Below are 18,099 nucleotides of genomic sequence, written 5' to 3'. Positions count from 1 at the left end.
GACTTTGTCCTTGACTTTTGTTGATTGTCATCGGATAACAGAGCCGCAGTGGATATTGACGTCGATTGAATGTGACAGGATGCAAAGTATCAAGAGGGGTAAGCTGTATCCGAAGGATCAATACATGTTCTCCTACCTTTGTTCCAGTCATGATCTCAACTTCTACTATCATGTCACCTATTCGACTGACTATCATTTGTTATGAATAATGCATAAACAATCTTGACATCATTATAAAACTGGCCATGTATGTGTCAAACTGGTTGCTTACCTCCCACCATTCTTGGGTTCACGCGGGTTATAACGACAACCCTTGGATCACCTCCCATCTTCTCGAGTTGATTATGGATCTTAACAGCCTGATCGTCAAAGAGGCTCATGGTCACAGACGCGTCACTGATATCATTCGAAATCAGAACAATTAGAAAAATGTAGTTATTAAGTCTAAATAATTGTGGACATAACAAAGCTCAAAAAATTACTTCTCCATCTTGATCGTTGCCAAGACACGATTCTTGTCTTGAGGAGGGTCAGTAACAATACTCTTGATAGCAGTAATCTCCCTAATAAGGTCCGTGGAAAAAGAGTATCAGATTTCCAATTCAGTAGTCAGAGGAGATGATATGAGAAGCATTACCTGGAAGCTGATTGTTAGAGTCCGCAAGACCAAGCATCCCAATGTGGTTAAGGAAGCGGAATGACTCATGAGGTATCGGAACAGCCGGTTCAGTGACCTCATTGAAAGAGGTTGAGTCGCTAAACCGGATTAATAAGGAAGAGTCTGACAGACGGTAATCATGATCACAACATGTGACATCAAAATCGTTTAGGGAGTAGACCGAACCCGCTTTCAGATTAGGCCGGTGTAGTGCAAGCCGGTTGACACTCACATTCGCCGGCATCATTGTCGCCTCAACACAAAGAAATAACCATAGAATAAATTAACAAATGAAGCATCAAAATTAACAAAATTATAAAAGAAAGCTTCTACGGTGGAGTTGATCAAACATGTAATTCAAGTGTATGAACATCAAATACTTAACAAAATCTAAATTTAAGGAAGCGGAGATGTGTAAAACATTGAACCGGTGATTTATTCAGATGGTGAAAGTGTATGAACATCAAATATTTACACAGCAATCACCAGAAGCTGAAAAAGAACTCGGTGTGAAATCTATCTATCATTTAACTGGTGAAACCAAAACTAAAGGCGGAGCTAAATATATAACCTGAGAATCAAGAAGGAGCATGTCGACTCCCATGTAATCTCCACCGTGGCGTAACTCCTGGCCTCCCAGAAACGGAGCAGGTGAACTTGGACGGTGGAGGAAGAGCGGCCAGTATGTAGATCGGAGAGGAAAACCAAAGCGTTAGCCATAACTCAGAATTTTTGGTTTGCTTTTTAACTTTAGAATAGATGAGAGATGATTGTAAATGCAGAAATTCATACCTTTTTATAGTCAAACGGAATCGGCTCGCAGTCTCAAGAGCCGTATTGAATATAGATTGTGGATGTCGATTAATGGAGGTTTTTATGAGGATAATCGGTTACTGGTACTGTTAGGAAGAAGATGAAAGATCTCGACTGCGCAAACGAATAGCCATGAGCTTTAGAGTTGCGACGACGATCTCACGTTAAACCTAATGGAGGAAACACGACATTTCATCCGGATGATTCTGTCGACGTCACAATGTTACGGGCCTCAGACACCAAAAGCCCAAATATGAATCAATATGGATCAATGGACGAAACAAAAAAAAAAATCGGACAGGTTAGATCAAAATGATGGGACACATGTAATGCTCTCCTACCCTTATTTTCTTAGGTGGCAAGAGGAGAAGAGAATAAAGCTTTTATATTAATAGATATGATGATTTGTCTTGACGAATAAACAAAGAGGTGTGTGTTTACGACCAAATTATTTTCAATGAAGATAGGTGATGATATTCTTAGAATAACATGATTGATAATATATTACCGAGTAAAGTATTTGGACAGCATCAGTTATTTTTTTGCATATTTCGCTATGAGATCATATCAAAACAAAATCGAACACTTTAACATTTTGAATTATAATTAGAAAGCACAAAACAAACATAGAAACACCCTGGTTAAGAAATATACATAAACTAATTTCAAATAGACCATATTCATTCTGAAATGTTTGTTCCAATTAAGCAACGACCTATAATGTGTGACAGGAGAGAATTCTAGGTGACATGGAATTAGCTGGATTATTTTCCACTTAAACATCTCATTCGTCTTAGAGAAAAGGCGGACTTTAACATAATGCAGTTTTGATTGCCTATACTCCACACAAGTTTAGATTCTCTCCTAAAAAAGATGGTTTGAAATATGATGCTTCTGTTGATCAAAATAAGAAGTATTATGCTTCTAAATGTGGATGCAGTGCTTTTGAATCTATCTTACTCTTTAGAGCACGATTAACGCAGGAGCTTAGGGGGGATGTTTAATAATTTTCGGATTAAATAAAAAGGAAATAATGTAATAAGCGAAGATACACTGCTTAATTAAGCGGCACAAGCAACGCTTCTAATGAGACACGTGTCATTAGACGCGTCCTTCTCTCCCTTGACGACTCGATTTCCTCATTCTCTCCCTCGCCGACTCCACTTGATTCTCTCTCTCCCTCGGTGACTCGTTTGTCGATTGGATCGTCAACGACTCCGCGTCGTTCTCCGTTAAAGTCGACGAATTCGCTTCTCTCTTTCTCTTCCTCGGCTGCTCCGTCTTCCTCGATTCTCTCCCTCGACGACTCCGCCTCGTGTTGGTGAAACCTCGACCAACCGCTTCTCTCTTTCTCTTCCTCGGCGGCTCTGCCTTCCTTGATTCTCTCTCTTGACGACTCCGCTTCTCTCTTTCTCTCCCTCGATGACTCCCCGTTTCTCTTGTGATCTTACCCCGATGATGAAGAGTCCGCCTCTGTCTCATGATCTTCCCCCGACGATGAAGACTCCACCTCTGTCTCCTCATCTCCCCCGACGATGAAGACTCCGCCTCTGTCCTCTCCTTCGGTGGATCTCATAGACGGTGAGAACTTGTACCTCTCTCTCTCTTTGTTATTTGATTTGTTTGTTGTGTCGGTTACTTGTGATTAATTTTAATGTGTTATGTCTGTGTTTCTTAAGATGGAAGGATCAATAGACATGAAGGTTCGTTGAAGAAGATGACTACAACTGCAAAAAGGTAAACATATGTCTCTGTCTCTTGTGTTTATTTTTGAAATGGATTGAATGTTTGTTCTTGTTTGTATTGATTAGATGATGTTAGGACTGTGGTCTCAAATGAATAGATTGTCAAATTATTTGTTCGTCGTTTATGATATTGAGTGAACGTTTTTAGGACTGTGGTCTCAAATGAATTGATTGTCGTTCTTGTCTGTATTGATTAGATGATGTTAGGTTAGTGCGTATGTGTTTACTTTTTTGGCTCTCATTTGTGATTTGCTTCTGTTTGTTTCTCTGTTGAGCTGCATGGATCAAGGCAAATACGCAGGATAGTCAAAGCAGAGGAGTGCATATGCATGGATCAAGGCAAATGAGGAAGGATCGTCAATATAGGTAAACGTTCTGCTTCTTTTAATAGAATTGATTGTCTCTTTGATGTTATGGTTGAGTTAGGGAGTTAATGCTTTGCTCTGTTGGTTATAAACATGTGTAATAAATATAATTGATTGTCTCTTTGATGTGTTGAAATGAATAAAGGATTGGTTATGGTTGAGGAAGAGAGTTAAATGAATTGCTTTGTGTTTGATAATGAATTGAATTATCGAAAATTAATGACTTGCTCTGTCTTTGATAATTGTTGTGAAATGGTAATTAATATAAGTTAGATACATGTCAAATCGAAACTGTTTGTTGTTAGTTGTTTTATGCTATATGTAAAAGAAGTGTGATATCTCTTCCATCTTTATAACTCCTACCTTCTCTTCCATCTCCAAGAGATTCCTATATGTTATTTCTCTCCTCTTTCACTGTGGAAATGGATTTTAATCCTTTGCCATCGTTAAAAATCCAGCACTTTTTTGGGATAAAGTCAAAATTGGTAAGATTATGAGAGCATGTATCATACTTCATAATATAATAGTAGAAGACGAACGAGATGGATACACTCAATTTGATGTTTCTGAGTTCCAACAAGGAGAAGACAACGGAAATTCACATGTCGATTTCACGTATTCTACAAATATCCCTACAAATATCACCAATATGATGGGTGTTCGAACTAGAATTTGTGATAGACAAATGTATGAACAACTGAAAGCTGATTTGGTTGAACATGTATGGCGTAAATTTGGACGTGATGAAGACAACAATTGAGCTCGGATGTTTCTTTGAAATTATTCTCGATTATTTTACTAATCTATGTTTTTATGTTTTTTAAAAAAAAATCTATGTTTTAAATGTTATCCTTTTAATATGTCTTATATAATAAATAAAATTTATCTTAAATGAAATAATGTTTAATATTTTTTTTTTAAATCCCAAAACAAGCAACTTGCATTGAAGGCCAAAAAAATAGAGGTTTCTTAAATAAAGTGCTTAACACACATTGATTAGTAAAAACAAATGATTAAACTACCATTAGGAGTGCTAGGGATAATGGTACTCTTAGTTTCTGTGTACGTTTGTTTGTTTCCATTCTTTATTCTTTATCATAGTTACAGACTCACAGTATTATGTATGTGAATATTTTTCACTATTGTTCTATAAATTTGAAGTTCTATTTATAAAAAGGTAAATTAATAGAGATGTTAAAAAGAAAAAGCCTTCCTGATCAATTTTTTTCAAAAGAATCTCTAATGTTCTAAATGTTTAATTTGAATAGAATAAACGTGTTAGAAGTCTTTAAAAAGGGTTGAACTTGAAGGTAAGCCGAATTGGCAACTGGAGTACCACTGGAGTTGGTGTCGGTATGAAATTATTGGAAATTGTCTGATGAAGAACACACAGCTGGATATCAACCAACGAGCTACGACTTCTTTCTTTTGCTGTGTTTTTAAACATCATTTCTTCCTATTTTTATACGTTTAAAAAAAAAAAAAGAATTATCTTAGGCAAGATAGTAAGAAGAAAATAGGTCAATTACGGACGAGTCGGTTTCGATCCTAAACGAGCTACCATTCTCACGTCGTCCAAAAGACCAAAACATAGGACAAGATGACAAATAGGCAAGAAAATATTTCAATGACGGACGAGTCGGTCCAATCTACAATTTCTACGTTGAAATCAAAGAACAAATTGCACAATACGCAAGAAAGTAGGTCAATGACGGGAGAGTCAGTTTCGATCCTAAACCTGTGTCATTAATTAACGCTTCTTCTTTTATCATGAAACGTGAAAGAGAATGAAAGTATCAATCACGATTTTTAATTTAGTTGTGAACATTATATTGTTTTAGTACATATTTATATGCCAATTGTGAATTAGTGAGTTTTATTTTATATCAGGAATTCGAATTATTTTGCGACCGTACTCATTAATTGGTTAGACTTTAATTAAATAGTAGTTGAACGTAACTTATCATTGTGAAAAATAGAAAATTTAGCGTTTAATTAAAACGTCATATTTATTCCCTACAAATAAACATATATGTTTTGTCACAATACGTGTTTTGTTGTAAGTGTTTCCAATAATGTTGATTTTGAAATTCAAATGGTGCATTTATGTATTGATATGTTATTCTAATATAATAATATATAGTTGAAGGTACAACTTTATATGAAAACGAAAAATAAGTACCAGACGTTGCAGTTTTAAGTTTTTCTAGTATCATCGTGTCATTATCCATATTGAATTTAGATATAGCGTCTGTATGAATCATATATGTTAGTATTTTAGACATGCTGAATTTTTGAGATATCAAAGAGTGAATAATTGGTTTGGAGATTGTTTGATGTTATCAAATTATTAGATGAAACAAGTTTACTTGCAAGTCTCCTCTATCCTTGTAGAATCCAGTCTGAAATGTAGAAAGATGTTAGAGACCTTTGCATTGACCCATATCTCACGACTATGGCTCAGCCAGATCTCATGAATCTCATCAGTTCATCGTATACACTATATCAAGCAGCCTTAAAGGTGTTACATTATGTTAAAAGTAGCGTCTAAAGTATTTTTGTAGATTTTTCTCTAGCTAGAACTCAAAGGACATACGCGGATTATGAGTCTCTTGTTTAGATGCTAGAAGGTACTTATGAGGGGCTACTGTCTGTTTCTCTCGGATATTCATTGATTTCCTGGAAATCTACCTAATATAAGCATCATGTTATGTTAAGGCCTCTGCAAAGGTTGAATACATCGTTTTGTATTTGATGTTTGCGAGATTCTTTGGTTGGTTGCATTCTCAAAGAAGGGGCTTCACAATTTCTTCATGTTCGGACAGAGTTAAAAATGTTGGTGTGCTACACTTCAGAAATTTAATAAACAATATGTGAGTTTTTAATATTTTATTGACATCGATAATGTTAATGTACATATTGACTTGATCATGTACTAACATCTTTCCCGAATGTATATTTCCTCTCTTTTTAAACTAGGTTAGCAAACTGTGGTGTGATCTAATTCTCACACAAAAGTATATGTTTTTTCTCATGGGATGATATAAAAAAGACATGAAGAGTTGGTTGCCGGTATGATAGAAACGTTCTATGTAAACATTTTACTTTGATGAAAACACATAATTCTGATACGTCAGGAAACTCGCTCCATCACTAGTTATATTTATACGAAGTTTCTTATACGTACTTCTGTTGTCATGTACTTATATACCGGTGTACGTAAGTACTAAGTAACATAACTTAAGAATGCCATATATAAAAGATTTGTGGTCTTTGTGAGTTTGTGAAATTTATTACTATCGTAGTTAGTTAATTTATTTTTACCATCTAACAACTTTACTAAATCATAATTAATTTTTAGACGGTAAGAATAAAAGTTCTTGTGGAAATCATTTTAGTCCGGTGGTTTGAGTTCATCAATGTTTCTATATTAGAAAGTCTAGATTTCGAGTCATAGAAAATATGAATTACACACTTATTAGTGAAAGAAATATGTAAATCTTCAGCATAGTTCAAAGAATACCTAAATTTTCATAAGCTAAATAGAATTATCGATTGTGAAATCATTATTTAATGTTTATTATAATTATTTGGCAGCGAAAAAAAGAAGGTTTAAATAAAATAGAAGACTAAATCATTTAATAGAAATGTACTTAAAACACTAGTAAATACTGAACCAAAATTTTAAAAGAAAACAGGCAACATCAGCATTTAATTATGCATTAATTTAGCTCTTTCCTTTTTCTTGATTACGAAACTAACCACACGTCCCTTCTCATTACCACAACACTAAATCCCTTTAGGAATATAAAATCGACTTCGAATCCACTCAACGAATCATCTCCATATTTTCTATTTTTCAACAGAGTTAATTAAGCACTCTCTCAAGAAAACATGTCTCCAAACGTTCTCCGGTGGTTTAGCCTCGTCGCTATCCTCTGGCTTCAGTCTATCAATGGCACCAACTTGAGCTTCCCTGCTTACTCTTCACAGCTCAAAGAGTTTCTCTCAATCTCTCAGCTCAAACTCAACTACCTCTCTTTCGCCTCCGACGCCGGAAAAGTCCTCGGTTTTATCTCCGGGATCGCCGCCGTCTATCTTCCTCTACCACTCGTCCTTCTCGCCGGTGGTTCTTTAGGTTTCGCCGGCTACGGTCTCCAGTATCTCTGCATCGTCAAAAAGATGTTCACGTTGTCGTTTTACCATATCTGGGGCTTGAGTTTCTTGGCGGGGAACAGTATCTGCTGGATCAACACGGCTTGTTACATCGTAGCCATCAACAGTTTTCCGGTGAACCGTCAAGTTGCCGTGGGGATCACGGCGAGTTATCAAGGTTTGAGCGGGAAAATCTACACCGACATGGTTCAGACGTTCTTCTACTCGTCTCAACGCGAAGCTGCCTCTGGCTATCTTTTGCTCAACTCTCTCGTTCCATTGGTCGGTTGTCTCGTGACGGCTCCTATGCTGGTGAGAGAAGCAAAAGCGACGTCGTCTTCGTCATGGGATATTAACGTGGGGTTTATTGTTTTGTTTGTTGTGACTATAGCCACGGGGATTTACGCTGTGGCTACGAGTCTTCTCACTGCTCCTGCGGTTTTAGTACTCGTTGGCATTGTTTTGTTTCTTCTTGCTCCTCTCGCTATACCAGTTGGAGTTGGAGTCAAAGAGGTTATATCCTCTAGAAGAAGTCAACAAAAGGTACACGACTTGGAAGTTCCTGTTGAAGAAGATCAAAATAAAGAAGAGGAAGAAGAGTTTGATGAGAAGGTGATAGTTGGAGTTAAAGAAGATGTTGAGTGGACAAAACTATGTAAGAAACTCGATTTTTGGATTTACTTCGGTCTGTATTTGTTCGGTCCAACGGTGGGGCTAGTGTTTATGAACAATCTTGGTCAAATAGCTGAATCTCGTGGCTGTGCCGCGACCACTTCCTTGGTCGCTCTCTCGTCGTCGTTCGGGTTTTTTGGCCGCTTGCTTCCTTCGTTACTTGATTACTTCCTCTCTAGGTAAATTCACTTTTGACCTTTTATCCGTTGCCCTTTTATTAATCAAAAAGATAGTACCAATTAAAAAAACCTAATCAGTTATCCCATTAATAATACAACTACGTTGACCTAGCACGTACAATTATAACATATGTTGTATTCCTTGCATGTTGCATCTACGTGTTTGGTTTAGTTCATTGAACAACCTTCGACAAATCGATCACCATTTTTATAATATTTTCGCTTATTTCTCGGAATGTATTCTAAGTCTAACTCTATTTTTTTGTATTCATTACAGGAACAAGTACATGCCATCAAGCCCGGTTTCTATGGCGGTTTCATTGGTAGCAATGGTTGCTTCGTTTCTAGTCCTCCTCATTGACTCCGACATCGCTCTCTACACTAGCACGGCGATTATCGGTGTCTTCTTAGGAGCTTTGACTTCTCTCTCTGTCACAATGACTGCCGAGCTTTTTGGGACAAAACACTTTGGAGTTAACCACAACATCGTTGTCGGAAGCATTCCGATTGGTTCTTTCGGTTTCGGTTTATTCGCCGCCAAAGTTTACCGTGATGGGGCTGCCTTCGACGGACGTTACGACGGAAAGTGTTATGGAATGTATTGCTTTCAAACCACTTTCATATTTTGGGGAACGCTCTGCTCGATCGCCGCCGTTCTCGCCGCCGTTTTATATCTACGCAACCGCAAGTTCTTCTCGTATACGCGGTAGAAAAAGAACAACATATTTTGAAGAAGAAAAACAGCGTTTTTCCTGGGTTATTATTCACACAAGCTTTCACTTCATCGAAGGGCAAAAGTTTTTTAGTACCAAACTAATTTTTTTTTGTATACTTACCGCTTGTTAAACCGGTGGTGAGTAAGTAAAATTTTTGTACAGTATAGACGTGCAGTAAAAAATAGATAGAGATAAAAGGAAGCATGTGAGTTGTAACGATCGACTTTTTAATCTAAAAATCAGTTTTTTTTTCTTATACTCTAGATAATAGAAAATTCAATAGTACTCTTTCCATTTCAAGTTAAATATCGTTGTAGAACAAAATTTTGGTTTAAAATAAGTGTTTATTGATTTTACATTCCAATATATTTTTCTATTGGTTAAAATGTGGTTAGCTGTATTGGTAAATGATGTTTTTATTTACTAAACATATAAAATTAAATGTTTTTTTAATCCGTATGTCTAAATCTAAAATAATAATTAAAATGAAACATAATGAGTATATTTTTGCTAGATTAGTGTAAGATCATTTATGAATGCTGAAGAATTTAAAACGACTTTGTTTGAATATAAGTGGGCAGAATGACTTCATGAATTTTCGGGTGAGTCCCATTAATATACCCAACATAACATTCTGCTGGTGCGTAGTTGATGATTTGTTGGTTCGAACGTGGGTCCAAGAATCGTGATCATGTGGCTGTTATTTAAGTGACTAACAATGTTTTTATGAGATTTCAACACTAACCAACATATTCTCAGACGTCAGTTTAAACATTTTGTGAGACTGAGACAGCGTGAACGTATTCAACAGCAAGAATGCCACCTAAACCAAACCACATGGCTTTCGCAGAATTTAAGATTTGAGCTCTTACTACATATGCCTAAAGCATATTTGTTCACAGTTATTCAAATGTATTGCAGTTTTTACGTGGAATTTTTTTATTAATGTTTTAATAAAATGGAACTAGTTTTAGTTATGGCTTTAAGTTGGTGATTTAGAGCATGACTGGTTTCTCCGCACTACCACCCGCAAACGCAACTTTTGGGTTGGTATCGATTGTTGGCGTTTTGAAACAATCACAGAAAATGCTATAAATTTCTTGAAATCGCTCTGAACCTCTTAAAATGAAAAGCTGGTTTCATCTAGTGTTTGCGGTTGCGGGCGGTTGCGAGTGGATAAATTTTTCTCTTTTAAAAAAATAAAAATAAAGCTAAAATATTCAATAAAAACTTTAAATTGAAATAATAGAAATGGTAAAATGTATACATAATATATTTTAATTTATATTATTAAACTTTAAAACAAAAAAATATTTCTATAATTTTTTTAACTTTTTGACAATATTGTTAATTTATTATTTAACAGATGTTGCATTTGATAGTCTACCAGTCATAAGAGTCCTGCAAACACACAAATTTCTAACCGATGTATCAGTCGTATAAATATTTAGAAAACAATTAAAACTGCAACCACCCACGTCTGCAAACTCTCAAAACTGAACTCGCAACCGCTACGGTTACACCGGTCAGGCCCTTATACGACTATTATCATGGTCGTATAACTTTAAATTTCTAATTCAAGTTCGAGAATGTGTAAGTTGTACGCGAAAAGATTAGTATTGAGGTCACATATATTTATGTATTTGTCCGTATATCCAATAAAGATTTTGAAAATCAAGATATGTTAAACTTTCAAAATATTAAACCATGTGTAAATAACTTGGAGATAGAAAATTATCTTGTTCTTTTAATTTGGTTGTCATGATTAGTGGTTAACTTACAATAAATGACACCGTACGTGGTCGCTAAGAGGCCCGGCCAATTTTAAACTCACAATTTTGGACATAATCTAATGTATGGTAATTAGAATATGTTATATTTACAATTGTTCCCAAGTGTAATCTAAACTCGAGAGAAATTTCAGAGAATAAACCAAATTGCATATGTTCTCTTTAACATGACCACTTATAGCATCATTAGTGATGGATACGTTAAACTGAGTCTCTACGTATTGCTAGGGGTATAGCAATATGTAGAGGTGATTTCATGTTTTTCTGTAGTCCTTAATTTTGTAAGATTTATACTATAATAGGATTGGAGTGAGATGATGAAGTGGGGTAACTTTTTTGTGTTTGGTGTCGTGAATCAAGTAAAATATGCCTATCTAAATGATTAGAAAACTTTCTAAACATTATTATATTAAAAATGTGATTATTATTCATATGGAAATCATTAAATCATGGTTTTTCTTGCAATACACGCAATACAAGCTAATTAGTATATTTGTTTCCTTTTAAAATGATTGTTTTAGTCTTCTTCTGTGTGAGTAATCCCATGGGTTCTATGGCAAATCTGGAAGTTGAGGAACACGATGATCTTTGAAAATGTCCAATATAATCTCATTTCAATCATTTCAAAAGCAGAGGTAGAGGCTGACATTTGGTTTGCTACCAATAGCCACTCGGGAGGTGTTGAAAGATGGAAGTCGAATGTTGTTCATCTCGTTGGGGGTTGGCAAAGTCCTCCTCGTGGGCTGTCAAAATGTAATACCGGTTCTTCTTGGGATGCTATGAGGAAGATGAGTGGTGCCTCTTGGATTATTCATGACCATTTGGGCTCAATCTATGTTCATAGCTTCGCTCATATTCTATTGTAAACTCTGAAATGGAAGCGGAATTCCTTGTAACCTTTAAATCACCAACCATGCTTTATCTTGTTTTTTAAAGTTACAGCCAAAAAATAAAAAAAAATGGCTCTAAAAACCTTATTTTCTAAAGCTCCGTCTTTTTGGCTGTAGAAAATATATTGTTGTAGCAATTAATTTTAAAGCTATATTACTTACAGCTAAATAAAAAAAAATCATACAGCCTAAATTCTATAGTAAAGTTTCTACTGTCCAACCAATCATCCAATCAGCCACAATGTTATAGGCTGTGGACAACATGCGAAGTATGAAGTGGCACAACTTCATTTTTGAATCCACATCCACCTTTGCAAGAATGGTTATGCTTTAGCCTCAGGTCTTTCTGTGCCATGATGTTCTTATATCTGAAATTATCCCTCGCCTCCATTCCTTTGGTCGATGGAGTCACTAACATCAGTAACAATGCCGCTGAAGCAATCACTGTTAAAATAAATTTGCTTATCAGATTTTAAATGAGCTTGTACTATAAATATATATATTTTTTTGATCAAATAAATATCTATTTAGTTCCATTTAGTTTAATATATTTTGAATTGGTAGTTCGAAAATAGATCTTATTAACCTGTGTGACTTAATATATTTTAGTTAGTTAAAAAGATTTTAATAAAAAAAATCTAAAAATAAAAATATATTCTAAAATCATTTTTTCAAAAATTTGTTTTCCATTTCTTCAATTTTTTTCTTTTTTTTTAAATAAAAATTTAAGTTTTTTTTCGAAAAACAATCTTTGATTTTTTTCAGAATAATTTTTAAAATTAGAGTTTTTATTCCAAATAATACCACTTTAAATGGATTTAAACATGTAAATATAATATTTACGAATCTAGGCATAAACATGTTTAAAAAAATGAAATTTAAAATTTCATGTAAAAGCTCTGCTGGGGTCGAAAATGGTTATGACAAAGTTAATGTCCAAATCTCTGCAAGGAATCGGCATGAACATTTTTACCGAAGATACTCATCGTAAAAAGAATCTCTACAAGGAATTTCGCGGTAAAATCTTGTTCAAATCTCGATTGAATCAAATATCGGCTGTCCCAAGGCAACGGACACGAATCCAAACCAGCCACGGACAAGCTTGAGTATGGCAATCGGACCACGGACAAGCTAAGCACGATCGCTACGCAGCGACCAAGCATGTACACTGCTCGGTCGCTACGTTGCGACCGAGCTCGAGCCAAACGTAACGACCGAGCACGCGTACCGCTCGGTCGCTACGTAGCGACCGAGCTCGAGCCAAGCTTGGTCGCTACGTAATGACCAAGCACGTGCACGTTTCAATCGTTACGAAGCAATCGAGATTTCTTAAAACGTCGATACGACACGAATCCATGCATTCTCGTCTACTCTTTAATGCTATCTCCCAAAGACCGTAGCAAACCCATTTCATGTTTCTCATCATTTGAAGTCATCAATCGGACTTTATGATAAAAACCACGGAAAGTTCATGTTTATCGAAAGAAGCCGTAATAAACGTTTCGAGTCAAAAGACGGCCCAAAGAGACCTAAGACGTAACTCGAAGCCCACTTACGGTTTCTTAACCAAAAGCCCATAAACCGTAGAATGGTTTATGATTGGTTCGCAAGAAAAGATAAATGTCAAGTTTCCGTGGATAAATACGAAGTTTTCGAAGATAATTACGAAGATCGGGAAAAATGGAATATCTCCATTTTTATGCTATGACGACTTAAGGGCAGAAAAGGAAAAACGTAAACCGACCTAGGAGCGAGTATATAAAGAGTCCTAGGCGAGAGGAACAAAGGAGGGCGACACAGCAAACTTAGCACTTAGAGAGATTTTAGGCAATTTTTCGTTTTGTTATTCGAGCTGCGACTCAATTAGGTTTTTGCCGTCTTAGGGTTTTAGAACTAGTAATTTCGCCGACAGCTCTTGTAGCCCATGCACTTACCTTGTTGTAAACGCTCAAACGCAGATTCGGAATAAGAACTATCTTGCTCTCTTTTTTGATTTCTTATTTTATTGATGTTTTCGTTTCGTGTTCTGATTACTTGGCGTTTGGTATTAGCAGATATCCGGGACCTCTGGGAAACTAGGATTCTCCTACTTTCCTAATTTAAACGAAAATCGACAGTGCGAATTTTTGTTCCCACAAGCTCCATTGTAGAATTGATGCCTAATGATTAATCAAGAAGACACCGGTTTAGGACACATGACTAACACTCGCTATTCTGTTACATCTTAGCAGTGCTAGCAGTGTAGAGTGTGGGAACTGTATGAGAGAAGTTTTGATTATGCAGGGGCAACTTTGGTTACCATATTTTCATGTGCTGTGAAGGAGTCGTACGGTCTTCAATTACACTCATTTTCTTGTTAAACTAATTTAAGAAGATGAACTTTGGTTTAAAAACTAGGACTAGACAAAAAACCAGGATCCGAAGAACCAAACCGAACCTGATCCGAAAAAGTAGTACCAAACCCGAACCGAAATTGATTAAATATCCGAACGGGTTCAAAATTTTGGTATCTAAAGAACCGAAACCGAACCCGGCCCGAACCGAAATATCTTAGGTACCCGAATGTAACCGAAATAGATTTATATACCTATATAATACTTTTTTTTAGATTTAATATATATTAAAAACATCCAAAATATATAAGATACTTTTAAGTTGTCTTAAATACTTGAAAATATACATAAATAGTCAAAAGTAAATGTCTAAAATAGCTAAAATATATTCAAAACACCAAAATACTTGAAATATCTATTGATATTCTATCCAAACATTCAAATCAAACTAATTTATATGTTAATTTTAGGTATTTTGACATATATTATACAAATTTATATGTAATATATTATTTTGTTTTATAGATTTTGAGAAATTTTAAGTATATAATGAATATTAAAAATTTTAAAATAATTTAAATGGGTTATCCGAACCCGAACCGAACCCGCAAAGATCCGAACCGAACCCGAATCAAAATTTAGAAATACCTGAATGGGGCTAAAATCCTTAAACCCGAAAATCCGAAACCCGAATAGATCCGAACCGAACCCAAATGGGTACCGAACACCCACCCCTATTAAAAACACTTAAAAACTATTTACTTCTCACTTATAGGTTTATTAGTTTGTCCCGCTCTGGTTATCTTGCTCGCCTAGGTACTCATGAGATTTTTTCTTCTTTAAAAAAGTTATCTACATTTTGTTTTTCTCCGTTAAATTTGCTATCTTAGACCAACTCCATCGGTGGGTTGAGTTAGGGGTTCTAAACCAAAAAAGAGGAAAAATTAAATAAAAAATGGTATTATTAGACAGAACCGCTGCCTAATTATGAGAGTTTAGATTTGGTTAAAACCCCATACGTGGCACCAGCGTATTGGGTGGTTCCTTTTACGGGAATAAAAGTCGTCTCTTTCTCTTTCGGTTCATCTAAGATGTCATCGAAATCTCTTCGCCTTCGCTTTTGTAAAAATCTCCAACGGAGATGATGTTTGATCCGTTTGTTCGTCGTCGATTCTGACTCTCTCCTGTTCGATTTCGTCGAAATCGCATCGTCGGGTCTCTCTCTTCCTCGTTGATTCTGTTGAAACCTCCAACGGAGATGACGTTTGATTCGTTTCTTTCTTCGTCGATGTTCTCCTCCAGACTCGTGCATGCAATCACCATGAAGGTCGGTTTCTTTAAACTTTTTGTTCCCGTGAATGGGATTCCTTCGATTATTATCGAAAATTTTGTTTCGATGATGAGATTTGAATCTTTTTATCTCAGATCGATGGGGGAAGTTGTGGTATTAAGTAGCGACGAAGGGACTATGGAGACGATGATGAACAGAGGCTTACGGTTTTGCTTGTCGAATCCGATGACTCAACTCGCCAAATTATCACCGCCCTTCTTCAGTAGTTCAATTACAAAGTTCATTGCTTTACTCTGTTTAATTATTTGATGTTTTAATGTTTCTTTCTTTGTCTTGATTTTGAAGTTTGAGCAGACTCTGGTTTTGATTCAAAATAGTTGATTGATTAAATCTTCATTATCTTAATCTGTTCCAAGTTTCGTAATTAAACTAGAGTCTTGGGTTTTGATTTGAAATGACAAGGTTTAGCTGCGTGGGAGACACTAAAGGAGAAGACACATAACAATGAAATGGATAAAGGTCTTGCAGGGAGCAGCAAGATACAGATCAAACTTCATCAAAGCGGATCAAACATGTCAAGAGGTAAGTAGCAATCCTTTAATGTATGTTAGACATTGTGTAAGTTGGAATTAAATGAACTTTAAGTAGATACATTTACTGTCTTGGTTGTTTTGGTTTTAGTTAGATATATTGATTGCCATTAACACATAACACCTACTAAACGCTCAGTAAGTTTGCTTTTAAAAACGACAAACTCCAAGAATCTCAATTCATATCTCTTTCTCGTTTCATATCTATTTCTCAATTCATATCTCCTTCTTGTTTCATATCTCTTTCTCATTTCATAACTCCTTCTCGTTTCATTTCTCTTTCTCATTTCATAACTCCTTCTTGTTTCATATCTCTATCGCATTTCATATCTCCTTCTCGTTTGCTATGAATCCATTAAGTGAACCTTGTAGCTTTCAAAACCTTTTAAACAGTCAACAACCAAACACATTCTTCTTCTTTGTCACACGTGAACCTAGTATAAAACTATCTTCATCGGATGCCTCTGTCTTCGGTACACAATGGGCTGAAGATGCAAACGAAGATGAACACGTCGTGTCTGACCATAAAGAAAGAAGAAAGTGGTCACCAACTGAAGATCTTGTGATCATTAGTGCTTGGCTGAACACCTCCAAGGATCCTGTCGTGGGGAATGAGCAGAAGGCAATAGCTTTTTGGAAATGGATTGCGGCCTATGTTGCATCTAGTCCAAAGCTTTCTGCTTTGCAAAAGAGGGAGCCAAGTCACTGTAAGCAAAGGTGGGGGAAGATCAACGAGGGTGTATGTAAGTTTGTTGGGTGTTATGAAGCTGCACCGAAAGCTAAATCCAGTGGGATGAATGAGGATGATGTTTTGAAGATGGCGCATGAGATATTCTTCAATGACTACAAGGTCAAGTTTACACTCGAGCATGCGTGGTTGGAGCTTAGCCATGATCAGAAATGGTGTAGAGCTTCATCTACTAAAGATAAAGTGCAGTCAAAAAGAAGGAAGTTAGATGGCCAATCTGCACAATTATTAACCTCTGTGCCAAGAGAGGATGATCAAGGCTCACGGCCTGTTGGTATTAAAGCAGCGAAGGCAAAAGCTAAAATTTCTGTGAGCAAGCCGACGTTGGAAGAGGAAGGAAGGGAGTTTCAGAGCATGTGGGAGATTAGGCAGAAGGACTTTGCGTTGAAGGAGAAGCTGAACAAGCAGAAATTTCTAGACAGCGTCATTGCCAAGACAGAGCCATTAAGTGAACTAGAACTTGCTTTGAAAAACAAGCTTATTAATGACATGTTGGCTTAGTTTCAGTGTTTCTTTGAGTCCGATTGGTAATGAACTTTAAAAAATTTGCTGTAGAAAAAAATCTGTAGACTTTTTGCTGTGGCTTTAGATTTAATTGCTTTAGAATTTTATGGAAAGCTCCAAAATATTGCTCTGGATTTTTGGCTCTACGGAGCATTTGTACAGCTGTAGGTTATTTCAAGAGCTGTGATTTTGAAATTTTTATTAAAGCTTAATTGCTGTGAATTTAGCGCTGTAAAAATAAATGGGGACGTGGACATCATCTACAACCATTACAAATCACACCCTTTATGCGTTTGGTTTGTGTCTCTTAATGCTTTGGTTTCAGTGTCTGAGTTTGTTTCTCTTTGTGCTTTTGGTTTGTGTCTGCATCTGTAACATTGTAATACAAAAATATGGTTGTGTGTGCCTGTGTTCCACCATAATATCATCACTCATGCTCACTGTCTAATTATCATTCATGCTCACTGTCCTGTTAGCGTTGTCCCGAGATCAATTTTGCTTGTGTGTATTTGCTTGGCTTGGCTTAGTTTTGCTTGTGTGTATCGTGACTGTTGGTATGTGTCATTGGCTATTTGACTTGGAACATGACTAATGATTCTGTCTATTTTTGGTAGGTGAAACAGAGAAGACTTGTGACACAAGAAGCCAAG

The 18,099-nt window shown here is 36.1% G+C and overlaps 3 protein-coding genes across 3 annotated transcripts; 2 read left to right on the top strand and 1 right to left on the bottom strand.

The window, feature by feature from the left end:
- Window positions 1–2,572: 2,572 nt before the first annotated feature.
- Window positions 2,573–2,995, bottom strand: LOC106338176 (octapeptide-repeat protein T2-like). Its single transcript, XM_013777212.1, has one exon. The coding sequence runs from the start codon at window positions 2,993–2,995 to the stop codon at window positions 2,573–2,575; it is 423 nt and encodes a 140-aa protein (XP_013632666.1).
- A 4,444-nt stretch (window positions 2,996–7,439) lies between these two features.
- LOC106338175 (protein NUCLEAR FUSION DEFECTIVE 4-like) lies at window positions 7,440–9,297 on the top strand. Its single transcript, XM_013777211.1, has 2 exons — window positions 7,440–8,587; window positions 8,865–9,297. The coding sequence occupies exons 1-2, from the start codon at window positions 7,476–7,478 to the stop codon at window positions 9,295–9,297; spliced, it is 1,545 nt and encodes a 514-aa protein (XP_013632665.1). The 5' UTR covers window positions 7,440–7,475.
- A 7,246-nt stretch (window positions 9,298–16,543) lies between these two features.
- LOC106338174 (glutathione S-transferase T3-like) lies at window positions 16,544–17,446 on the top strand. Its single transcript, XM_013777210.1, has one exon. It carries the CDS (start codon window positions 16,544–16,546, stop codon window positions 17,444–17,446), a length of 903 nt encoding a protein of 300 aa, XP_013632664.1.
- The last annotated feature ends 653 nt before the right edge of the window (window positions 17,447–18,099 follow it).

Source organism: Brassica oleracea, chromosome C4, assembly GCF_000695525.1.
Source record: "Brassica oleracea var. oleracea cultivar TO1000 chromosome C4, BOL, whole genome shotgun sequence".
In the NCBI taxonomy this organism is placed as follows: Eukaryota; Viridiplantae; Streptophyta; class Magnoliopsida; order Brassicales; family Brassicaceae; genus Brassica; species Brassica oleracea.
Note: the sequence above shows the minus strand (reverse complement) of the source record. Positions and strands in the feature narration are given on the sequence as shown.